Source organism: Cygnus atratus, chromosome 3 (genome assembly GCF_013377495.2).
Source record: "Cygnus atratus isolate AKBS03 ecotype Queensland, Australia chromosome 3, CAtr_DNAZoo_HiC_assembly, whole genome shotgun sequence".
Classification (NCBI taxonomy): Eukaryota; Metazoa; Chordata; class Aves; order Anseriformes; family Anatidae; genus Cygnus; species Cygnus atratus.
The window spans coordinates 48365702-48391603 of NC_066364.1; the positions used below are offsets into that span (position 1 = coordinate 48365702).

The 25902-nt window shown below is 48.1% G+C and overlaps 1 protein-coding gene across 1 annotated transcript in view; it reads left to right on the forward strand.

Moving 5' to 3' along the window:
- The first annotated feature begins 292 nt into the window (after positions 1-292).
- Positions 293-25902, forward strand: part of FOXO3 (forkhead box O3) — an 87398-nt gene continuing 61788 nt past the window's right edge. Inside the window, exon 1 of the mRNA XM_035564797.2 lies at positions 293-886. Coding sequence (XP_035420690.1) covers positions 293-886 — 594 coding nt within the window. The remainder of the gene's footprint in view (positions 887-25902) is intronic.

Genomic DNA, 25902 nt, shown 5'->3' on the forward strand with positions numbered 1-25902 from the left:
CCCCCTGGCCGCTCTCCGTCCGATTTGTTTTCCTCGCTTTCTCCTTCTTCTTCTTTTCGCCCTCCCCCCCGGCTCCCCCTTCTCCTCCTCCGCCTCCTCCTCCCCTCCTCCGTGCGCATCGCCCGCGGGGAGCAGGGCTCGGGCGGCTCGGGGAGCGGCATGCCCGCCCGCTAGGCTCCCGTCGGCACCGAGGAGGCGGCGGCGGAGGAGGAGGAGGAGGAGCGGGGTCGGCGGCCGCCCGCCCCGTCGCAGCGCCCCGCCGCCGCCGCAGCTGGCCCGGGGGGAGGCCAAGATGGCAGAGGCGTCGCCCCCCGCCCCGCTCTCGCCGCTGGCCGTGGAGCTGGACCCCGAGTTCGAGCCGCAGAGCCGCCCCCGCTCCTGCACCTGGCCCCTGCAGAGGCCCGAGCTGCAGGCCAGCCCCGCCAAGCCCCCGGGCGAGCCGCCCGCCGACGCCGCCTCCATGATCCCCGAGGAGGAGGACGACGACGACGAGGGGGGCGGCTCGGCCATGGCCGTCGGCGGCGCGGCCCCGGCGGGCGGCGAAGCGGCGGCGGCCGCCGTCCCGGAGGAGGCGGCTCGGCTCCTGGCCCCGCTGCCCGGGGGCGGCCCGGAGGGGCCGAGCCTGTCGCCGGGGGGAGCGGGAGGAGCGGCGGCGGCTGCGGGCGGCGGGGGGCTCGGCGGCGGCGGTGGCCCCGCGGCGGCGCCGAGGAAGTGCTCGTCGCGGCGCAACGCGTGGGGCAACCTCTCGTACGCCGACCTCATCACCCGCGCCATCGAGAGCTCCCCGGAGAAGCGGCTCACCCTGTCGCAGATCTACGACTGGATGGTCCGCTGCGTGCCCTACTTCAAGGACAAGGGCGACAGCAACAGCTCGGCCGGCTGGAAGGTGAGGAGGGGGTCGGGGGGGTGGTGGTGGTGGTGGTGGGGGACGCACACGGGGAGCGCCGCCCCTTCGCCAGCCACGGGTGGGCTGCGGCAGCCTGCCCGAGGTTTTGCTTAAAATAGGGTTGGGGGGGATAAAAGTGGGGTGTGGGGGTCTTGGGGCGCTTTGCTGTTGCCCTGTGCAGGTGGTGGAGCGAGGGGAGATGCTGGAGCGGAGCAGGCTGGTCTGGTGCAGGTGGGGACGAGCAGGGAGGGAAAAGGATAAAAAGTGCCCCCAAAAGTCTAAAAAAAGCTTTAAAAAAGGCTAAAGAAATTGTTCTCAAAGGCTTTTTGTTTTGAAGTTACACGCACCTTATAGCTCGTGATTGAAATGAGCAGAGTTGCTTTTACGCAGCACCAGCCCTAGTCTCAAAGCTGAGATCCAGAACAGCTCCTGTTTTCTTCAAGGAAAAAAAAAAAACACAGCACCACAACAAACCCGGCGATCTGCCACACGTGCCCCACAGGCAGCAGAGGGAAACCCAGGGCTTGGCGTTTCTTTGGGACGTTGGCCGAGCCGTGGAGTTGGTGGCCGCACGGCCACCCGCGCATTGGGTTGGCGTCCCCTGCGCTGACGGTGTCGGCGAGGGCACCCTCGCCCGACCAGCTGCTGCACTCCGGGCTCTTCCACCCAGCGTCAGCACCCCGGGTCGCTGCCGTTTCAATAAGCGAGCCGAAAAAAAGCCGATCGAGCCTGGGTCTGTGGGTTGTTTACCCAGCGCACGCGGCGTGCAGCTGGGGCTTCGCTCTCCTGTGCGCAGCCCGAGGCCTAGCAGCGGCTGGTGCGGCGTGCGAGGCACGCTGCGAGCGCGTCCCGGACCTGCTCCTCCCTTCCCCGCTCCCTGGGGCCATCCGTCGGGGTCCCTGCTGCCGAAATGTCAGGTACACGCAGCCAGGAGGGTGCTGCTGGATGCGGCGCCTGGCTGGGGAGGGAGATCCCGGTGGGATCAACCCGAGGGATGATGTTTGTGGCATCCGACAGGGAGATTTGGGGGGGTGATCAAAGGCAAATTTGTGGGGAAGTTTGTTGGTTTTACAGGGAAATCAGCTTTACCCTTTGCATCTCTCAGTCTTTGGAGCAGGGGATAACTTCTGTGCGGCGAATCGGTCAGAGATATTGCAGGGATGAAACGTCTCCGGCTGTTCCCGTGCTAGCAGCTCTGTCTCGCGTTTCGGTTTCTGAGTAGGACCTGCTGTCAGGAACTGAATTTTGCAGCTGTACGGTCTTTACCTTCCAAACGGAGCCCTGTAGAGGAAGCATTCCGCTGGTGTACTCGTCACAGGCTTGGGAAAATACGAGCCCAAAGTTTATATCGGTGGCACAGCTCTGAAAAGACAGGGATCGGTTTCGCAGCTTTTGCTGCTGTACTAGGTGTAGGGCTTTGAAGTGACTTTACGAATGCAACACGGAACGTGACAAAGGGTTAAATCTCACCACGGCAGCCCTGGCCTTCCTGAGTATGGCATCGTGTGCAGAGAGAGGCAGGGGCTTTAGCTGTCAGCTGCTGTGACAAATCCCGCTTTTTTATCTGAAACTTTGAATTTTCAGTAAACTCCGGATACCTGCCTTGAAAGGTGACTCACCAGGTGATCGGGCTGGTACCGTTTCGGCTGAATAGGGTGGCAAAACTCCCACTTGCTTCAGCAGAAGCAGGATCTGGGCCATAACGTCAAGTGCTTTACATTGATTAGTATGCTTAATACAGTCACAATTTTTTTTTCTGACAATTTATACTGTTAATTTGATATTGATTCCTTTTCTGAGCAGCATTAACTGGTACTTGGAGCTAATTAAAATGTTAAAAACTTGGATCCCTTGAGATTTCTCTGATATAATTTAGTTCAGAAGTTCCTCGCAAGCCTTTAAGATGACCTTTTGCAGAATATGCAGGCACGTTGGTGGCAGAAAATTCTTCCTCTTTTAGTGACTGTGAGCTGCCTTTGAAAGTTAGGGTAAGACGTTGGGTCGCGTTCAGGGAGCGTGCATTTGTGTGTGGGTGGTAGGGGCGTACTGCAAGGGGCAAAGGAGAGGTCAGGAGCTAATCATTTGCTAGGCTTCCAGAACTGCAAAATGCAGTTCCTAGCAGGGCTAGAGTTTCTTTCAATCCATGCGTGTACATTCAGGAGAGAAACACTTCAGTCGCCTGGAAAGTAAATGAGTTTCTGCAGAGGCAACACTCTTAAATAGAGACTCCATCTTAGTCTCCCGATGCTAAAACACATTATATGTTATTATCATCTCTGTTTCCCTCACAGGTAATGAATACAACTCTTCAGGAACTAATGTCAGCTTTTCACATCAGACTTTTTTCAGATTGCTAGTTACCCTGAGATTTTAAATGAACAGAAAATACTTCTGCATCAGGAGGCTTTTATCTTAATTTAGAATATTTTTACACAACTAAGTTCATCTTTGAAGGCTGAACTTACATTTAGCAATATTCTCCTCTAGCCCTGAGAGGGAAAATTGTCATTTTAAACAAAGATAAGAACATAACTTGTTTTGTTATCTTATGTGTTATTATATGTGAAATATTAATGCTGTTTCCAGTGAGATGTGCTGAAGACCATAATCCGTAAGCATAGCCAGGATTACACTCCTCAAAACAATTATCGTAAGAGCTATAAATTAAAGTTACAACTATCGTTTGGCTACACTTTTTTTTTTCTTTTTTTCTTTTTTTTTTTTTTTTGCCTAGGGCATTAAAGCAGAAGTGAATATTTCAGATGTGGTTAGGAAGGCATATATTACGTTTCCGCTAATTCAGATAAGGTTTGTCCCGTGCACACGCCAGCAACCTCCTTGCTTTGTCCCCAGTGGGATGTCAGCTACGCCAGCACAGAGGGGCAGCAGTCTGCAGTGCGTCCCCCTTGAGCCGGCGTGCTTCACATGCTGTTGCATGCCACCTTCAGCCCAGCTCAGTGCGATCCTGCGTGCTTTCGAATCACGGGGAAGGATTTAGATGCATGCTTCGATATCTGCTTACTGTCTGGAATAGTTGTGGGAAGGCAGCGTTTAAATCTGCTACCACCGGAGCTGGGGGGAGAGATTTGTGAGTGAGCTGGCTCCACTGCAAGGCCAGGTATTGCAGTTACTTCCACGGGGTTCCTCGATGGGTAGATTTCCCTGTGTTCCCAAATACACGTGTCTGTTTTCCTACCCACGTCCTGCAGTTGCAGAACTAGTGTGGTGACTTGAAACATTTTTTTTCCCCCCAAATACTTAGGATGCAGCAATTTACTAAATATTTTGAAATAGAAAACCGAAACAGCCTTCTATCCATGTATATAGTAGATGTGCCTGGTGTCACTAGAGCATGTTGAAGTACTTCCATACCTTTTCCTATAACGCTATTTTGTAATTTCTTGCAGCACTGTCTTGTGAAACACAGCTTTTTCTGCATGAAGAGTACACTAGGGGGACTGTTTTCCTCTTGGTTGAGCAGTATCGCAAGACTGTGAATCTGGTCCCTCGTACGCAGATATCAGTAACTCCCAAATTTAAATACAGCTGATTTGCTTAGTTTTGTTTTTATACCAGAAGCCTGTTTGTTTTACACCTATTGCATTTGTCTTCCTGGAGAAAGATAAATACTAACCTCTGGGATATTTGCTTTGGAGCGTAAATTTTGGGAAACTTTGTACACAGATGTTCATTACCTTGCTTCATTGACCTGCATGTACTGAAGTCTTGCAGTTCCTTCAGCGTGGCAAATGCGCGAGTCTTTTCTCTGATTATTGAGACTTGAAAAGACTTGAGAAATTTGCCAGCCATGTAGACAGATGCCTAAATCTGTTAGCCAGATGCTAATATGTAAGATGTGTGGGACGTTTTTTTATCATCTTTTTGCAAAGGATGTGGTAAGGAAGCAACACCACTCTCTGTTCTTCTTATTTCTTCTTCCTCAGAACAGCAAATAGCTTCTTTATCAGGAGCAGCAGTGTAAAACTGGAATTTGCATCAGCTTCGTTTTTCTCCGTTGCTTTCTTTTTAAGACCTTGTTTCCCAGTTAACTGCTAACATGAGTATTTTTTTCCAACCTTCTGTTGTATTCTTACTTTTTTTGCCTAATTTTGAGCTGCCTTGTTTGCCCGTGCAGAAGGGCTTAGGTTACAAACTGTAGTCTGTTTATTTTAAGTTTTGATCTAGTGGGGCAAGCACGGGTTTAAGCACGTGAATAGTTCCTTGGGACTTCACTGGGATTACTTGTGTGCTTAAATTTACAGCTTAAGCATCTTACCTGATCAAAGCCTTACTAGGCTATAATTTCAATGCTCCGTAACATTTGTAAGTGACGTTTGTGCTGAGCAAAATAGAGGGATGCACAATTCCAGCCCCAAATTCAAAACTGCTAGGTAACAGCTTCTTGCATCAAACAGGAATATAGTTTAGTGTCAAAGTAAGAAATGACTTTTTAAACTTTGCAGTAGAAACCATGTGTAGATACTAGCACACATCATTATTTTGTATCGGTAACATACATCAAAGACTGCACAGTTTCCCCTTGCTCATGCGGGCAGGTAACAGCCATTAGAGGAGACACAGGTATTGGGTAGCTCTTGAGAGTCACTGACATTGTTTCCTCCCTGGTGCGACAGCAAGGAGCACTTCTACTTAAGGGCTTGCTAAATGGAGATATAAACACATCGCCTTGGTGAACGTCTACTTAAGGGCTTGCTAAATGCAGATATAAACACATCGCCTTGGTGAACGTCATCAGCTGTAAAGAGTCACAGGCTCCAATAAACTTAGAATAGGAAAACTCCAGTGAACGCTGCAGGATAACATCACCGCCAGGTAGACTTGCTTGGTAAGTACTGGGATCAGTGCTCCTCAGTTCTTTAAAAACAAACGGCTACCTGTAACAATCATGCAGCATTGGCGTTGTCTGTGATAGATTATTGTTGTCAGTGTTTGAGCATATTTAAAATACGAGGCGTGAGAGTTGGCTCCTGCACTTACCTGTGTGTTTGAAAGGACGTGGTTAATGCTAGTAAAAATAAAATCACACTAGTGGGCTTTATATCAGCTGTATTGTCCTGGCATGAGCAAATGCTGTTTACAGTGTTTATTCAGGAAAAGATCCACCCTTCCCCGTATTCGTGCAGTAGGTTTCTGGGCCCCAGGCACAGATTCTGGGGCCGTGCAGCGAGATGGAGATGATCAAACTGGGGAAGAGAGGTGGCCAGCACTCCTGCCCTGGGACATCCTACCTCTGCTTGCCTTTGTCCATGTACAGCCAGCGGTGTCTCTTGCACGAGGTCATTTTGCATTCAGGTCGTTTTGGTGCTTCTGCAACACTTTGCCGTAATATGGGAGATGAAGGAGGGCCAGGCACATGCTGGCACATTTAAAAAGGTGAGTGGTGAGGATCAGCCTGGCCATTTTGTGAAGGCTCTTTGTGCTGCTGTGGGCAAAGTGGACATCCTGAGCCAGGAGGAGCCCTTTGCAGAGGGCTGGCCCCAGCAACCTCACCGCGGCAGCCAGGGTCTTGGAGGGGTGGGCAGGGAGAACGTGCAATGAGCATGAAAGCGCCCCCAAAATCACAGCGGGTGCACTTAGTTCAGAGGGGGTGAAGGGACCATCTTGGGGATGAGGGACATCTCACGATAAGCAGCCAGATCATTTCTCTAGGTGGCAGCCTCCTAAATGTGCCCTGCAAGGTTTTGGCAGCCAACATGTTGGTGTGAAGTATGGAAAATCCGTTGTGAAGATTGCTTCTTGCTTGCAGTGCAATTACAGTGGTTCGTCGTGCAGCGGCAGCTTGCCAGGGGAGAAACCAAAAATGCTCCTGAATGCAAGTTGCTACTCAGACTAAAATCTTCACAGGTTCTTGTTTCTCTCCCACTTCTGTAAAAGCTTTCCTACTATCTCTGTCACGGAAAAAGTGCCCAAGGGCAGGGTTGTAAAATGGCAGCTATAGATTACTTTTAAAGGTGTACGGCCCTCCTCATCTCAAGGCAGGATCTCTCTGGAGGAGGGTGAGCTCTGAACATCTGACGTTCCTGGTGCAGCCAAAAGCTCCCATTCCCAAATCCACATGGGAAAGGGGCCACAGCTCGGCGTGTCCCGGGGCCCGCAGCGAGCACCAGGCCCGCCGATAACGCGGCGCCGAGGGAGCTGCGGGTTTTTTGATGTGGCTTTTCTGGGGGCTGACAATATGTGCAGCGGTTCGGTAGCAAAAAAATAAAATGTTCAAGTCATGTGCACCGTCATTCAGTTTTCAGTAGTGCTGGCTCAGCACATCAAGAGTTAAGGGAAGATTAAGTTTAACCTTTTATTTGCTCTTTGTTTGTACTTCTACAAACTTGGACTGTTCCTCTTTATTACAATTTCCTGAGCATTGCCACACACTAAGCTTGGAAAATGAGGTGTATTTAGCCAATTTATGGCCTGACATATGTTAATTAACATTAATTACCTGCTTGAATAGTCCATTTAGCACTTATTATTAAAAAGTGGCTTGTCTACAGAAGGGGATTTTCCTTCGGAGTGAGATGTTTTGTTCTAACTTGCTTCAGACAAAGCCAGGATGGGGTATATCGTGCTTCTTTGCGTGGCTGTGCCAGCTTTCTTGCGCTCCAGTTGTGCGTGATGGGATACCATTGCAACACTGACAGTCGCCAACTCCTTACCTGTGTGTATGTGACATTTATTTGACGTTGGCTTAGCTTTCCAAGCAAGCCAGCGAGTTTCCAAGTGGTTTTCACTAGCGGTAGGTACAGCCCTTTCTTCTCTGGTTGAGGCAGCTGGAGAAAGAGCTCTGCTTCTCAGCGTGCCAAAACCCAAGTATGCATACTGCTGCAGGTCTGACAGGCCACGAGAGCCTCAGAACTGGGTTCCTGCAGCTGTTGAGAGCCAGCCACCGCTGGAATGGAGCACAGTCTCCAACAGCAGCAGGTTAAGTCTTACTGCCTTCATCAGCTATATTATCTACAACTATCTCCTGGCAATGCGCTGGGCAAAAGTTGTCACAGGTCATTTGCCTAAAACCTGTGTGATGAGTAGAGTGATAAGCAGAGATCACTCGCCCAATTTCCAAAGTGCCAGTATTTTGTTAAAAATCCCATTCCTCACTTCCCCATCCCCCAAGTCCTCATTCCTGTCTTGGGAGACTCCAGAGGTGTTACATCCTGCTTCACCCTTTCCTTCCTTGCCTTTTGTAACACCAGTCTGGGGGTGCCGCATGGTGCAACGGGTTGTCTCTGTGGCAATAAAATATAAATAGCTGGGCAGGACATCATGCTTAGTGCAGCAGCAGTTTGGCTGGGGTGCAGCGTGGGGTTGGAGGTGATGGGGCTGCAGGACAGCCACTTCAGGGCTCTGTCAGGGGTTGGGAAGAAGCAAGTGATTGTGTTAGTGCTCTGCCCCATCCGTGTGATGAGGAGCAAAGGAGCTGCCTTTCACTGGAGCTGGAGGAGAAGACCATTGCCACGTTGACAGTGGTTTTGCCAGAGGAGTACCCCTGATGCCGTGCCTCGCTGCGGGGTTTGGGAGAACCGGTCTTGCCATGCAAAGCCCGCCTGCTTTCTCTGGGCTGTCCCCTTGCACGTTTGCATGCTTGCAACACTGCTCTGTGGAGAATTCGAGGCAGGTCAGGAGTTAACAGCGCTGGTGTCTTGTTGGTAACGCTGCGCGTGTCCTGCCTGGACTTTGCTTATTGGCACAATTTTCTTTATCTGTTCACTAGTACTGGTTAAAAATAAAGGCTATTTAAAGATTTCTACCGATACAAAATGCCTTTGTAAGATTTCACTGATAGAAAAATGCCTTTCTGGGGATTTGTGCTGATAAATGCCGTGTGAAGATTGGTTCTTCTAACACACTTGCAGTAACGAATGGAATTAATTGCTTGCTTGATCAAAACATGCTATGTACTCGCGAGCTGAATTATGAAATGTGGTGTTCTCACTTGAACTCGTTTATTCGGCGAGGTGTTCTGCTTTTTTTTTTTTTTTCTCTGCTTGTATTTTGCTATTAATTTCTCCCCCTCTGGTGGGGCTGGCACTCGCTGTGCGTGAGGGGAGCTACGAGGGAGGTGCGGCCTGGCCCAGGAGGATGGGGGGCAGCGATAAGGGGCAGCGATAAGGGGCAGCGATAAGGGGCGAGGAGGGTGGCAGGCAGCACAAGGCTTTGCAGTCGACACCTCTGAAGCCTGTGCTGTCCTCCTGTTTTCGGAGGCAAGGGGCCTGCCCACCCCAGGGGTTTCCTGGACCTCTGACTCCTCTTGAAGAGCACCGGGGCCCTGGGGACACCTGGGGCTGTGACCAGCAGGTGTGCGTGACGTGGTCCTAGGGAAAAGTTTTGGGGAGGTTTGCTGGCTCCCCAGTCGCACGAGGAGGAAGGAGCCGAACTGGGCCGGATGCCAGCACTTTGGCAGGGAGGTGACACCTGTTTATCATGGCCCCAGAGGGGTGGGAGGCCGGCAGATAAGCGCGGAGGCTGGTGAGGAGCGGGCGCAGCCTGCTGTGGGAGAGCAGATAGAGGGGCACCCAAACACGCGGGCACACGGCCGCGCAGGTTTCAGCAGGGGCACAAATCGTTCTGCAGGGGTTCAGCCCAGTTTATGACAGTCCGACTTGCACGGGTATTTGAGAGCAGGGCCTGACTCTTGTCCCTGCAAAGGCCACGTCAGAGCAGCGTGATGGGGCTTTCCTGCGAAGGCAGGGCTCTCCTGCAGTGCCAGCCTGCGTTTGCATTGGCATAAGTAAGAACTGAGCCAGCAGTGCTTAAAATCCTGGCTGTAGCTGGACCCGGACTCCCCATGAGGACTGAGCATGGCCAAGGAGTGTTAGCAACTGTGTTGCACTTAAGTAAACAAAGCTTTGTTTAAAAATGTATTAATTACCTGGTAATATTCTAATACAAACCACTTTCCTAGTCTAGACAGCCAGCACCTCTGAAATTGGTAGGTGATTTGTCCGTATAACTTGGGGCTTTCTCATACTGTACCATGTTGCTTTCTGCACTCTTTCTGAAATAGGGTGAAGAAGAATAAATGTATTATTTTAAATAAATTATTTTAGGACATAACTTTCAGGGTCGTATTTTTTTATCTAGAGCACGGACCACATTATCTAGATATATCCTCCAGTTATGCATCGGCACTCTTAAAACCTGCTGTATTTTTTTTTCTCTCTGTGCAAGCTTTTCAAGCAGACATTTCAGCTCTCTGTAGACGGGTTGTGACGAAAGGTAGCCCCACCTTCTCACATGAAATTCGCTGTGTAAACATACTTTAAAACGCAAGACTTAATCCAGATTAAAATTTTCTGACTGTGGGTATTTGTAAAGTTAGACTGTGAACTCCTATCTTGGGTAAATATATTTGCTAGTGCTTCATGGAGGATTTATTGGTTTCGTATATAAAGTTCTAGATACGCTTAGTACATAAAATTGGTTCCTGATAAGCGCAAACACTGCTAAACAAAGAGTGTTTTAGTGTAAGACTTCCACAGACTCCTGCATTATCACCTTTTTTGCTGATTGGTTTTGCTCTGAGGACAGTGATGTGGTTTCTTGAAAGCCTATAACCTGTTATTTGCTCTGCAAAGCTGCTCTGGCCCTTAACTAATTTCAGAGAACATTTTTTCCAGGAATTCTTAGGAGAAGGTGACGCCAGTTCAAGTCATGTCCTGAGATGCAATGTAAGCTGAGACTCGTGAAGCCACTGTCCCTGCTTTGTGCAACACTATCTGCTAGCTTTAAAAGTTTCACTGTATGGGGGAACTCGAAACCATTTGTCTGCCATGTCGGGTTTCAGAGTGAATGGTAGTTCTTTAAGTATTCATCAAGACCTGCAGCGGGAGGCGGCTGTTCCTGCTATGTCTTTGGAGGAGAATAGCCTTGACGCCAAGAGCGATGCTGCCACCGAGAAGCTGTAAAAACTCATGAACATTTTGTGAACCTTGTGCAAGCAGCTTCTACTTTGGTACAGCCTGAGCCATATATGTGGCCCAGATAAGTAGGCTACATCTAAAATCTTAGAACTGAAAATGGAAATCGTGTCAGAGCTCTGAATGGCTTGGGCCAGAGGTTTCCAGCCTCCAAACTTTACGTTATTATTTTCATCATTACGGTGACAGTGTGATTCTCAACTTCCCCAAGCTGATTTATTTCTTGCCCCACTGCTCTTACAACTTGGTTCTTTCATGGTGAAAGTACTTCAGATTAAATGTACTAGGAGGTTTGCATAATTGAAGTAAGAGAGAAATCTCTTACGAAGAGCTGTTTTCCAGAAAACCCTGGGAAAGGGAGCTTTAAAGTTACAAAGGTGTTTGAAAATCAATAGCAAGGCCATTTTAAATAGGAAAACAGGGGGAAAGCGTTTAGGCCATAAGGTAGTGGCATGGGGGCGTTGGAGGAGGAAGGGCACTGTGAACTAGCAGTAGGAAGTAAATCAACCTGAGCTGTGTTTGTAGGCATCTGATGTCTACGGGGCCTAGTGGGGTAGCTTGGAGCAGGTGGAGGAAGCATACTGTTTACCTAATTAGAAACATAAATAAAATCTTTCCAACGTTTTACTAAATTAAAATGCATTGGAAGCATATGTCAGGCTTCTCACATCCAGGAAAGCTCTCTCATGCCCCGCCGTTCCTCAGGGAGGATCTTCCTAGCTCACCTTCTTCAGGGCTCCGTTGGGTAGCAGCCCTCCTGGCCGGAGGGTGCAGGGGGACCAGTGGGATGATGTGTGTGTCATTTAGGGAACTGGAAATCCAAGGAAAAAGGGGATGGTCGAAATCAGTGAGGGCAGGATTTCACCTCTGTGTGTTTACCGAGAAGTGAGTGATGGTGGGAAGCAGGGCCTGGGCTGCTGCACGGTATGAGCAGCTCCGTCTCTCCAGTGTATTTTAGACACCGAAGAGACAAAGATGATGCTAATTGCAAGAGAGACTACTTAACTGCTTTGTATTATGTTTGAAACGAAGGGGGAATAACACTGATTGAATGACCTATTTTGACTTTCTCAGTGTAATATGTTTAATGTTGTAGTCTTTTTCTGGACAGTGAATTATAATTTCACCAAATCCTGCTGGAAATGGGTACGTTGCTGAGTAAAGGATTTCAGCCTTGCAGTTTTAACCGCAGTTACTCTTGCCACTTGACTCGGTGGCAAGAGCTTTTTCTCTTTCATCTGGAAAGGTCTTTTGCTATGCAACACAGTGACAGCAGGTTTTTTTTAATACAAAATAGGGACTTGTCAGGAAGAATATAAAATGGGGCACTGAAGGAGTCTAATTTAGAAGCAGAAAGGGCATAAATCTCCACCTCTTTCTGATGATGACAGTAGGCCAAAGTACAGAAATGTTCCCCTGCTTGTAAAATGCAGTCCTGATAGCAGGAAGAAGTTGTGTTAAAGGCACAGCTGTACCTAACCCCGTTGCAAGTATTTCCACATTATTTTCAGTACAGAGCTGGATGTTACATAAGGGGATTCTTGGATGACGAAGTGCCCCTGTTAGGATATGCTCTGCTTATTGTGTAGTTACAGAAATTGTTTGCTGTTTTGGACCAGTGTCAGGCAGAATAATACTGAATAAGTCCCAGATGAATGTGGGTGGTGAAAGGAGAAAAATAACTTCAAATAAAGAGGGGTATTATCAACTGAACAGCCAGTGTTAATCCTATGGTGCTGAAAAATGGAAGCAGAAAAGAAGTAGTCTATTTTTTCTTTTTTTTAAAATGGAAAATCTTAGCCGAAGGATCTGTTCTGACAAGAGTTTGGTGCGCTTCTTAAACTTGCAGCGAGTTGGCATTGGCACAACAGTGCCGTGAAGTATACAGAGAGAGGCCAGAAGTACAAACAAGCCTCCAAAACTCAAGCGTGTCGTCAGATTCTTTGTCCTTTTAGGACAACGTGACCTGTAGCGTCACTTGCAGCTGCTGGATCCAAGAGTATAAATAGTGAAAAGAACACTGATTTGGCCAGGATAAAATGTTCATTTTGGGTTTTTCCAACAGCTGTGTCAGGACTTCACCCTGGCAAAAGCTTCTCACATGTCATTTTTTTTATTCAGGCTCATACTAAGCATGTAGTATGACAACACTTTCTAGTTAAAGGAAAAAAAAATAAATAAAAATTGAGCAATAATGTGGATTTGGTGTACTCTCAGCCTGAAGGAAAAATGGTTTGCTTGAACGCTATGGTAACAATAGCTTCAGAAATTAAGTATGGATTTCCTTCGATTGTAGTTGAATCATAACCTCCTACTAAATTTATCCAGTCTTGAGTGCCTGGTTTCTGGTTTGACATTTTCCTTTGGATGGTGGTTGCTTTTTTAAAGCTCCGCATGGGCTGAGAGATGATAGCTTCCTTATTTTCTGCAGGAAACGCTGTCGAGTAGCAAACCACCGATTCTTCCTCGTAGCTACGGACGTGCTCAGGGCCGCAGCTTTAGCCCCAGATAGGGCGGGTGGGGTGCAAGCTGTGGCAGCCACGTGCCTTTCCCACTTCCCAGGAGCAGACAGGGAGCAGGAAATCGGATTTTGCATGGCTTGAGTATCTGGAGTATTCCTGTGGATACTCCATGGCTACTGGAGTATCTGCGTGGATAGTTCTCACTGCTCAGTGAAGTGCCAAACAGAAAGTACTGAGTGAGAGCGTACTTCATTTATACTAAAATCTACACAAAAAAAATGTTTCTGTATAAAAGGCAAGTGCTTGGAAGTTGAAAGTGTCGGAGTCGCCTCTCTCACTTGGAATTTCTTCTCTCGTTCCCTGTGACACCATCATTAGTAACAAGCTCACACGCTCTGTCCACCCCCAGCCTCTAGTTGGGCTGGATGCTTCAAGGGGTATCAGGGTTTCAGTTCATCCGCGGCGATCTCTGCGTGGGCCCCATGCCATGCTAGTTGCACAGCGCTCACACTCAGCTCTGAGTAAGGAAATACGCCCTTCCCTGCCTGCTGCTCTGTGTCATCACCTCCCCAGCATCCCCGTGCTCCCAGGAGAGCATCGTCCCCCTGCTCCTGGCCAGCGCCAGTCCTGCATCCTCTCCCATCTCCAAGCTCCTCATCCTCCCCAGCCTCCTGTCCTAGTCTCCTTCCCTGCTATTCCCAGTCCTGTTCTATGCATCTCTCCTTCCTTTCCCCATCATCTCTCACCTCCTCACTTTCCATATCTGCTCACCTCATCTACCTGGCCAAGTTCTTTGTCCAGCTCTTGGTTCCCAATCTCTCCCCTGTCCTGGGATTTCCTATTTCCAGTGTCTTGCCTAGCCCAGTCTGCTTACCCTATCTCCAGTCATACTTTCAGTTCAGGTTTGCAAAGCTATTAGCAACTGGGAGCAAGATTTTATAATAGGAAGTGTTGGACAATATGAGGTGTAGGTGGGGCTCACAGCACCACCTATAATTTACAACTTTGTTTATTTTCTTAACTAATCCAGCCTTAGGTAAGCAGTCCTGGTGCTGTCGGTGTGCAAATCCTTAGTCATTTGAGTAGTCTTATTTACTCTGCTGATACTGCGTAAGTAGGGATTGCTCGTTTGTGTAAGCTATGATCCAGTCTTAGAGAGACTTCAGTCTCTACTGTGGTGTGTCCTGAGCAAGACAGCTAACAGTGTCTGAGATGATTCATTTCATGGTGCTGCTGTGCAGTCCTCAAAATACTGATCGTTTTGGACAAAAATCTTGGAATCCTGTTCCTTGCCTGCTTTTTGACAAGTGGAAGTCGGTGTTTCACTGCCCTCATTTCCCCTCCCCACTGAAAACTGCAGTTTGTTGGGAGAGGATGAAGGTTGGTTCCTATCTGGATGAATGGGTTGTGATCATGGGTTGGAAGTGCTGTCTGGCTCCTCTCTGACCTTCCTGCGTTCGAACAGGCAGCCACAAGGTCAAAATAAGCTCATCACCCATTTTATCACTTACCCAGTGGTCCCCACCTGATTGATCGTTTTGCTGATGTGTGCTAGTTCAGTGACCTGCACTGTTGGCTAATTGTCTTTGATATTCCACCAAAGTCAAAAGAGAAATTAAGCATCAGCTCCTGAAAAGCTTGTGATGTATTTAATGGTACATGTAGTGATCGTTGTGATTTCCTTGGTGGGGGGCTGATCCTTTTTCCTTCCCTATTGCTGAGAAGAGACTACTACAAGTTCCTCACTGATAGTATATAAGATATGAAAGCATACAGTCCATAGTCAGAGCATATCCTGCATCCTCCAGCGTGTTCCCTCTGTCTTGGTATATTTAGTTTAGAAAATACTTGAGCCTTTTCTTAATGTAGCTCCTTGGTTTTCTTCTATCTTCTGCATCTGCTGCAAGCTTCGTGCCTTGTCTTTGATGATTCTGGTAATCATCACCTAGCTTCTGCCATAGTCAGGAGGCAGCTTAGTATGGACCTGGAGCTTGGTGAACTCATGTAATGGCGCGAATAACCCTATATTGATCTTTCAAAGAGCTTGAGTGCAGAGCACGTGGTTTATGAGTCCCTTATTTTGAGCCTTATCATGAAGGAACTTTAATCAGATAACAGTCTGGCCTTTTTTCCACAGCAATAAAGTGCATGTGAACAGGTATTGCAAAAAATGGTGCAAAGGCGAATCTGGCAAATCTCCTGCAAGAGAAATCTGCAGTTTATTCTCCGCCACTCCTCTCCCAGCCACTCCAGTATCTCAGGAGGCTGAGGGGTTCATGAGCAGCGGCTGATAGGGTTCAGATACCGTGCTTCAGTTTCCCAGGCTATTGATAACAGCTGTTCAGTCACGGATCCCCGGGTCATGATGTACTGGGATTTTCTGATGGTTGTGACCTTGGGGGGGAATTAGACTGGATGTAATGTTTCCAAGAATTGGAGACGCCTCTGCCATTGAGCTGGTACACATTGCTGGATCAATTACTAGCACTGGCAGGATTTCGCTTTAGGGGAATCTTGCAGATACATCACAGTCTTGTTATTAGTAGATTATTGTTAATTGGCTTTAATACAAAGCCAGATATTTGCAGGGAGGAGGGACCTTATAAGGCTGGTTTCTGTGAAGTGGTTTCCCTGTGTGCAGTCCTGGTGCAGTGCGTACCCTGGTGCTGCATCTCACTTTTGTTTTCAGAAAATTGTTATCAGCTCACATGTGGAAATGCACATTTGGCATGGAATCACCATCCACAAAGGAGGAATTGCTGCACAGTGGCCCAGCCTTCTCCAAAGCAGCCAGCGACACTAGGAACCGTCTGCATGGAGATGTCATCGCATTTTTGTAACGTGGCCATGAGTCTTGTTTCAGGGACTCGACGCTTCTGCAACTCAAGCTGCCGTGGCCTAGGCCCTCTGCGAGCTTTGGAGGCCGGGTGGCTTCCCGGTGACCCGGGCAGGTTTCATGTGCGGCCCTGGGGCTAAATCCAGGCCGCAGTCAGGCGGCACGGGGCAGTCGTTACGCGATGTGCTGGGACGCTTTTAACTCGTGACCTCACAGATCCCGAATGTGCTTCTTCGCAGGGCACGAACGAGCGCGCCGTGACCCTGCTTCACCAGTTCTCAGCCCTGCGTTTCGGCCTGAAAGATCAGAGCCAGGCTTTGGGGGGTCGTTCCCCCCTTTTGCTTTTCAATTTCTGTCTCTGCACAGCACGGTGTTCTCACAGGACGGTCGAGCCGCAGCCCTGTTTGTGTTCACATGTGCGTGTGTGGCGGCTGAAGTCACTAGAAAACTTTCCTCTGTGGAAATGCAGCTCCCCCTAATCCAGACTGTCTGCTATTTACTTTCTTTGTAATTGACTGTCAAAGCATTGCATTGAATTCAAGTGCTCGTAAGGTTTTCCTCAAAATGCGTGCGTGGTATTAAGCCAGTCAGGATTTACAAATGTAAACATGTTTACACAAAAACGAGGAATGCACGGAAGCTGGCAGCGCTTTAGCAGCCAAAAGCAGCGTGATTACATGCTGGAGGGGTACTGAAAATGTGGGTTGCCGGCGTTTGCCTCCAGAAGTAAAGCCTGACAAGAAGTGCTCTGCCTGCCCGCGTGTGCCGGGCCTGGTGATGCTTTGCGGGGGGAGAAAGGGTCTGGGAGCCTGTGGGGACGCTCGTAGGGCCCTGAAGGAAAACTTGAAAGGCCGAGGCAGAGCCTAGGCTGTCTCTACCAGGTCTTTGTTTTAGATTTTCCCGGGCAGTACAGGCAGCAATTGGGAGAGCTAGGAGGGTGCTGTTTCATAACCGAGAGTTGGGCGTCCTTCCCGGGCTGTCGTATTTGGGGCTGTGCACGCCGGCACACTCGCCCGCCCCCCCCCAGCACATTGTTTACTTCCTCTGTACGTTCTGGGACATTCAGTCCTAAGGAGCATGATACGCTTGCATAAACACTGCAGCCAGATTTATCTCTCAATCCTATCTTTCCTTTCCAGTCTTGGAAAGTGATTAATCTACAGCACACATTTTGTTCTTTGAATGCAGGGCGTTATTCTGTAATCATTTACAGTTCTGCAGAGCCGGAGTGCTGACTTGCCGGAGCGTTTCTGCCGTGCCTCCGCTGCTGCTGGCCGCGGCTTTAGCTGCGAGGGAGCGGCTTTAGGAGCGGGGGGATCTGCTCTGCAGCTCTGTGCAGTGTACAAACCGTGTTCTTTTACTTTGTGTGCTCTCTGTGCATTTAAAAAAGAGCCAAATGCGCTCATGTATAAGTGCAGATGGGCGTCTGTGCAGCGGGACAGGCTGGGGGTTGGTTTATAGATTGTAAAACTATTAGGGCGCATTTGTGGGGGGTGAAGGGGTTTAAATAACTTTTATTTCCCATGCACATCACGTATTGAAGCTTACACCAGGTAAAAATCATCAGTCTGTGTGGTTATAAGAAGCTGTACATACCACTTAGTGTCTGACGAAAACAGAAAAGTGAAGAGTTGAAAGTGAATCAGAAAATCTGCCCTGTCTCTACTGCATCAAGGTTTTTCCATGCGCCCTTTGTATTTTTTGTTTGCTTTCCGTGTTTTCCAATGTGTGGTGTATAATAAGGCAGAAAGGAGGTAGGAGAGGTAACAACCTTGAGTTAACACGCTGTGGGTTAGAGATTAGGCTATCAAGCAGAGCTTTGTTTGACGTGAGCGTCCAAGCTGTGAACCGGTCATTCTTCTTTCAGTAAAACAGTGGAAAATTAGGTACAAAAAAAAATCAGAGAAAGCCACGTGATTTTGGGGTGAGAGACTACAGTTTTGGGTTCTGATGCACTGCTAGTTGTTTTTTTTATTATTATTTTTTGTTTGTTTTTCCACCTTGCTGTCTTGTAGAGAAAGAGCCTGTAGAGGACCTGAGGTTGGTGGGACCAGTCACCAGCGCCTGCTGGCAGAGGACAGGCGTGCAATGAGTGTCTCGTCCCAAAGGGCGCACAGAGATCTGGCAGGGCAATCCCACACACCACTTAGGACAAAGCACTTCCCATCACCTTACAACACACCAAAAAAAGTCAGACACCACCCCACTAATGTACTGTCTGCAAAGGGCAGGAAAAACTGAGGGCACTACAAGTGCAGAGTGTCTGTTCAGTGAAATGCCCAGGGGCCCCAGGCTAGAAAGCAGGACAAAAAAATCTGCCAACAGCCTTCCCTGTTGGTCTGATCTTGAGAGCAGGGCAGGACAAAGGAGGGGGGTTTCCTCTGACTGCAAATCCAGCAGCTGTTTTATATAGGCAGATGTCAGAAGAGGATCCTGGCCACCCTGTGCCAGGAGGAGCGCCAGCCTCACTTCTCCATCGGCATGCCATGCTGGAGGGAGAGCACAGCGCACAGGCGAGCACTGACACGGTGCTGTTCTTGTAACCCCCAGCCCCTGCTTTACTGGCATATAGGGGTGTCCAGAGCATCTGATCACAAATTTCACTTGTCTTCAGCATTTCCCCTATTTAGTTGCATTGTTCCTTCCATGAAGTTTTCTTTTTTTTTTTTTTTTTTTTTTAATTTGTCCTAGAAGTGCAAATTTCTGTAAAATCCTTTTGCAAAGTCCTTAATTAAAGGGGATTTATAAGCAAGGAGGAGGAAGACAAAAGCTCTTGTAAAGAGCAATGTCTCTTTAGGAAAACTACGAAATGCTGTAAAGAAGAGACAAATTCAGAGTGTGTGCATGTATACAGGTACCCAGCTGCTTGGTTGGACTCAAAGCTGTGATAAAGACAGCTGCCCTGTGGTTGAAGGAGGGGAACATGCTGCTTTGGGTTGTGAATTGGCACCATCTCCACGCCAGTGGGACTAGCCCCTTGGTTAGGTCATGTCTGAGGAAGGTACCATGTAAATAACACCTCCCTGTGGTTGTGAGTTAGTGGAGATGGCAAGAGTCTTAGCAACAGGCGACTTTTCTTAGCATCACAAGAAAGACTGAAGCAGTGCCAGCCACTTCCCGTACTCTGCATTCCCCCTAAACTAAATGGAGCTGCTGCTCGTCTCCCAGTGCTAATTCAGTCGTGCAGCCTGTTTCAGGCCCTGGTGGTTGACTGGAAGCAGCTCCATGCAGGAGGCAGAGCAGCAGGCAGCACTCCTGGAGCATAGTGTCACGATACCAGTGCCTGTGCCCGTGGCTGGGACCTGCTGCAGGAGAACTGAAAACTGTTATGCAGCTCTGTGTGATGTGAGTGTCCTCTTGCTGCACCAGGGTGTGAGCCACAGGGTCAAAGTCCGGGTTTGGCATCCTTCACCCCAACCCCTCATCACCTGAAAACAATTTATAATGGTCATGCTCATTTTCATGTACCAGCTCAAGGTGAACCCCGTGGATCTCTCGTGTTTGTGTAACTGCTCGTATAAAAGTGCAGCTGTCCACGGAAGGGTTTCTAGGAAATGCTGGGCTCAGTACAAAGCAGCCATACACTGAAAACTCGAGGCCCCATCCCATCAGGCAGAAAGGAGCCTTCACCTCTGTGTGGGTTAATTATTTGTTAATAGCTGGCTGAGCAGGCAGGGTGGTCGTGGGTGAGGCATGAGGCTGTGAGGCTATGTCCAGGGGACAGTAATGTTCCTGAGAGTTAGGAGGGGTAGTCCTTAGCCGTCCAAAAGCGTCAGAGCTAATGTCATGATCAAGTTAGGGATCGTGCAAAAACTTTGGAAAGAAAAGAAGTTTGGGGCTTGAATGTATTTGATTATGGAAAGATAAGTGTACTGACAGCAAGATGTTTTTGAGTGGAACGGGTACCTTGGAGGGAGGTTTTGGATGAGGACCAGCTGCTGGGAACATCTGTCTGAACATCCTGACCACAGGCTGTCTGAGTGCAGTAGCGAGCCGCTCCTTGGAGCCCATCTGAAAACTTGGTGTGACTGCTGGGTGGAGGTGTCTGTTCCTCTGTATGGGCCCCTCGGCTTTTCAACTGTGTTGTTAATATTTTTACTTCCACACTTGCCTGCTGTGAGGGAGAATGGAAACAAGATGTTCCATTGCTAGAGGTGGTCATTTTTCCAGCCAGACCTGTGTTTGTGTGAGGAAGACCCTTTGCCAGGCTGGACGGGTGAGTTTAGGAGGCAGTCCTTTGGCTTTCAGTACAGACACAGGGGGAAGCCACTGGCTACTTATCACATACTGCCTCCGTGGAGAACCATGAAAGCGTCCCAGAAGAGTGTAAGAGACTGTTAAACTGCACGCTACCACCATGTCCTCTTCTTGTTTCCTCTCCCAGTGCAGCCAGAAAGAGTGTGTATTCGTCTTCACCCAAGGAGATAATTTTCACACGGAGTAAGACCTGCCCCATGTATGTGCAGCTATTGTGCAACCACACAGGTTTTGGCCATGATGGCTGCAGCTGGTAAGATTTCCAAAGTGGATGAATCCAGTGCACGACCCAGTAAACGAGGCAATAAGGCCAGCAGAGACTGGAACCAATGTGGTGGTACTGGGGGAACAGAAAGTAAGAGGCAGCTCCCCTCCACCCCCCCAGCTCACTGCTGGTTTTCACTCCTTTATTTTCCCTAAACTGTGAAGGGGCAGAGATCATGTCCTGGTTTTTGGTCACCCATAAAGAAAACTGGATGTTATGTTCTAAACTTCTAACTAGGCTACAGTTCAATTTCTTTATTTCATGCTAAAAGCTAGTTCTGGGTGCAGTCTTGAGAGCACCTCCTGTGCAATGTAGAATGGGGCCCAAAGAGAGGAAATGAAATCAGAAATGGAGAAAAGTTATTTTAATCATAAATAGCTGCGGTAGGAAGGTAGCTGTTTATATGTGCAATAGTACAGTACCTACTGTGTGTATTTTGGGAGAACCTGAGAATAGCAGCTGCGCTGAAATACTTGACAGCAAAGTCAAATATAGTTTAGGTTTAAAAAAAAAAAAAAAAAAAAGTGCTGCCGAGGGTAGAATGGCAGCCTGGAGCCTGTGGGTGTTATCTCTTTCCCCTGCAGGGCACAGGGCAGCCTGCAACTGTGGTGTTTGTTTCCGAATGCAGAGTCCCAGTAACAGGATCTGTCCCACTCCTATCAGTGCTGGTAGGTACCCCCCCACCTTGCCCCGGGTCCTGCATGAAGCTGACAGCTCCGTCTCACCCGCTCTGCCTTCTCCAAACGCTGCGTTTTCAGGAGTTTTGCAGCTGATGGACCTGTTGGGTTGTAGATCTGTGGGACTAGGAAGCAGCAAAGCCGCAGGCACCAAACCCAGGGCGCTTGCAAACACTCTGAGGTCAGAAGGATCAAAACCTAAATTAAACTTGTCCCAGAAATTTGGGTCTGAATCACAAATTCAGGAAGTTGTACATGAAAATTGGTCTGGGCACTGTTTCCTTCCTAAGAGTTCTTCAGCTAAAAATAATGTCTTGCGCCATAGTTATAAATAATACGGGCGTTTTTTTTCCCCTTCTAATTAAATTGTTACTCTTGCCACGGTGAAAGGAAAGGGAAAAGATAATAACACGAATCTGGTTGAACAAGTACGTAGCTTGCAGGTTTCAGCTGGAGCATTTGCAACTGCACCCGATGCTGATGGTCTTACACTAATACACTTAGTTGTCAGAATTAAAAGAAGGTGCTCTGGAGAGATCTGCAGGGGGTTTTGTGTCTCTGTCATTTGAGAAACCTTGTCATTCCTGAAATCTCACCCCAAGTGGGCTTTTCTTATGCTTCCAAAGTAAAGAAAGGGTATTTATCTTTAAAACCTTTTTGAAAGTAACTATAGTGTTTTTTCTAAATTTTGGATGAAGCCTGTGGTAAGATACTTTCGTGGTCTTTTGCCTTGTGCCAAGTTACTGAAACTATACGCAGCAGCCATGGATAGCTCTGACTTCTCCCCCTGCCTTTCATACGAGCAGCACCTGGCAGGTTTGCCACAGGTAAGGAATTGGCAAAGCTGGAAAAGGAGACCTCTGAGTCGTGGTCTCGGCATTGCAATGATCTCTGAAAGCAGCGTAGGCACCCTGAGTGCGGCGGCAGACGTGTGCTCACCCAACAGTGATGAAGGGCAGCAGCCTGGTGAGCGGGTATCGATCGCACCTATTTCAGTCTCTGTGTCAACGCTGAGAGAAGTTGCCTGCGTTTTGCTGCTGGGATTTGCTGGCTGCCTTTTAGCAGAATTCGCTGTTTGCTGAGGATCGCAGGGGCCACCCGAGAGCCCACTTGCAGCGGCACAGATCCTGCCAGAGTGCCGATAATGGCCAGTGAAAGCAGTAATCCCGGAGGCCTAAGGGGATAACAACAGTCAAGAACATGGCTGCCAATCTTTAAGCTTAATCGTGACATCTTTGAGATGGAGAGAGTGTTATTTTTCCACGTGTCCACGGTGACGGAAAAAGCAGTGTCCGAAAAATTAGGATATGGCAGTGAGGTTGGTCTGCATGGGTGATAAGTGATGTGTACCACGACTACCTAGTGCTGGGCACACACTCAAATATTTACTGCGCTGATATTTGCTATCACACACACACAGCCAAAAAAAAAAAAAGGCGGCGAGGCAGCTGTGTGGTTTCCCTGGCAGTGATGCAATGCTGCTGACACACTGGGACAGGACGGAGCAGCACGTTCTGTGACAGCACGGCGTGTACTCCATGCCACCGGAGCAGCGTTGCACAGGCTGAAGGCTTTCTCTAATGCCAGCACTTTGTCGAGTGCTTAATTTTCAAGCCGGTGTTTGGACATAACAGCTTGAGGAGCGTTTTTGAAATTAACACATAGCTATTGCATGGGTATAATTTCTAAAACATTCCCTTTGCCCTGCCTTCCCATGGCTTCTATTTGCTGTATTTTAAGAAGTTTAAGACTTTTTTTTTTTTTTAATTACAACTCAGATAAGGTATTTACCGATTTCTCATTCACTTGTCAACTGCTCTGCAAGAGTGCAAATCTAGCAGGAAAAAAAAATGTACTCGAATGTGCTTGCAAACAGCGAACAGAACTCCCAGTGTTCTTTTTATTGGTTTACTGCTTTGTCCTGTCGTCTGCTGCCCTCCCAGAACAAGCTACAGCACAGGCAAAAAAAATTCTGTAATACTGAAAGGAAAGACCTGAAGAGAAAAAAGTGTAAGCACACACACACACACACAAAAAAAAATATGAAAAGGGGGTCAGAGAGAAAATCGGTGAGTAAGTGAGTCTGTTTGGTTATGGAATTGAATGGGTAGCAAATACTTTTCCTGCATGTGGAAAATATGAGTTGGCTTTTGCAATAGCATTTTATGGGAAGGAAGATCAAGGGTTCATGAGCAGAAATACTTATTCATAAAACATAGCTACAAAGACAAGCTACTTGTTGTGCTTATGCCCATTTGCTTTAAGTCCAATCTGGCTGAATCATTTCTAGGAATGGAGTGGGTAACTGGATTTCCAGCTTCCTCTCAGTCCCTGGCTTTTCTCTGGTATGGCTGCTGATTAGTGCTGGTGGTACTGAGTTTTATGTTAAGGGCATGTGCCTGTCTGCTTGATTGCTAAAGTGTTTACCACCTTGGGATCTAAGCACAATCCACTTGAAACTGGATTAAAACAGCCGCCTCATTTCACAGAGGCCTTTTAACAGCTATCAGACAGCAAGCAGCAGCTGACCTGGGTGGGATTTTGATCTGATGCTCAGAAAATGAAAGGCTTTGTCCCATCACCAGTCCTATCACCACACTCTCTGTGTGGTTTTTGACAAAAGCAAACCTAACCCAAGCGTTTCCCTGAGTGTCTGAGGTCTTTTAACAAGCCAGAGATGTGGTGAAGCCAAGCTATGCAGCAGGTGTAACATTTATTAGTGTGATCAGTATGATTTTTTGTATGTTTCTGTGCAGAATTTTGCTTTTCTTAAGGCACAACCCCACAGAGGTCTGTTTTCAGTTCCTGAAGTGGCTCATTTAGAGCCCGAAAAACTTGTCACCTTTTCTCTCCCATTCTTCCTGACTGCTGGGGCTGTGTTACTTCTGTTCTTCAAGTGTGTTGAAGTTTTTATTTATTTAATTAATTTATTTATTTTTAATTTGGTAGCAGAGAAGCAGAAAGCTCAGTGCATGCTTTTCAGAGGGTCTGGGCCCCTGATGTCTTCTTCATGATTCAGAAGTGGTTGGTGCCATATCTGGGGACTTGGTTAGCACTTCTGTTAGAAGGCAGGGGACCTGGTCCCTGCAACTCAAGCAAAATTTTGATTTGGCTACAAAAACCTCACGTATCTTGTTGATGAATATAAACCACTTTGGGTGCTAGCTAGCAAGTTCTAGCATTTACTATTTAGATTTTTAAAACTCGACTCTGAAAGAGTCACAGTTCGGAGCTTGTGTTCTTTATCTTCTGAAAGAGGAAAGTTTTTTTTTTTTAAGGCAGTCTTGGTACAAGGTGCAAACAGGTTTTTTTTAGCAGCAAGTGATGAAGCTTTGTAGAGGAAGAAGGTTCTCAGTAAAACTGTCACCTCTGTGTTCTGCAATTAACCTGGGTTTAACAAATGGCTTGAGAGGTCTAACAAAGTTTATTAAAAGCAATTTATTTACCTAAACAAAGGCTGTGTGAAGATGCCGTGACTGAATGGACTCAAAACTGTCTAATGATTTTGTGGGGACAAGAGAAGTTTGGTTTTTTTTAATCATTTAATGCGATCTTTTTCCCCTTCGCTTCTGGCTTTTCTGCCTCTGTGCCCATTTTTTTTCGAGAGTGTTTGTGTGATTCTCTGCTGTTATCAGTCCAAATTAGCTTTCAGATTCCTTGGGGCAGCAGCCTTGCCTTGCCTCATGGCTCTGAAAGGGCTCCATGCAGCCAAACAGATCCCGGCTATTTACAGTTACCACCCTGTTTTTATTGCGTGCCTCTCTCAGGCTCTTCTGCCGAGGCGATGTTGCAGCAGATAAGAAACCTTCCTCCTGCTTTGGAGCAGCTATTGCACCTCGGGGGGACGCCTGCTGCTGGCGGCTGTGGGGGAGGATGCCAGCCAGCCAGGCAGAGCAGCTTCAGCCAGGACGCTCACAGCTTTCCGTGCCCTCTGCTGGGGTCTGCCCCTCCTGCTAGGGGCAACCAAAGGCTGGCATCTGAAATACCCTGTGTCCCTCTCAATTATCCTTCTCATAGGTGCTTTGTTTGGTTGCTGCCTTCTGGCTAGCTCTGTCGGCTGGGCAAGGTGGGGTCTCAGCAAACTGCCTTTGCTTCCAGCAGCACGGTGGTGGGTAGGCTAACTTCATCGGGGTTAGGGGAGTGCTTGCTAAGGCCGAGGGTCTGACATTTGCTAGATGGATGATGAATTGTAAACTGGAGACGATGGCCAGGCCTTGGGCAGTGAGATCAGAGGCGTCTTTTGGTGTCCACCCAGAAAACTTTGCACTAATGTAATCTCTGAGGCAGCTTTTTCTGGGGCTGGGCTGCTTCTCCAGGTGTTGGCTCTGCAAGCTATCAACTGAAGCCAAGGAAATATTTCACCCTGCCCTTACCACTCGCCTTGACTCCTTCTGTGTTTAAAACGAACAGCATATAAATTAATGTGAAAATCAGCCAAGTCAATGCCAGAAGCTTTATGATGGCAAAATAATAATTAACAGCTGCTATCTCTTTCCTTCTCATGGGCTGCCAGGACAGCCTTTTCTGTCTGTCCTGTTCTCAGTGCCAGGTGAGGCCGGGCTGACCTGCGGCTCGTACTCTTTGGTC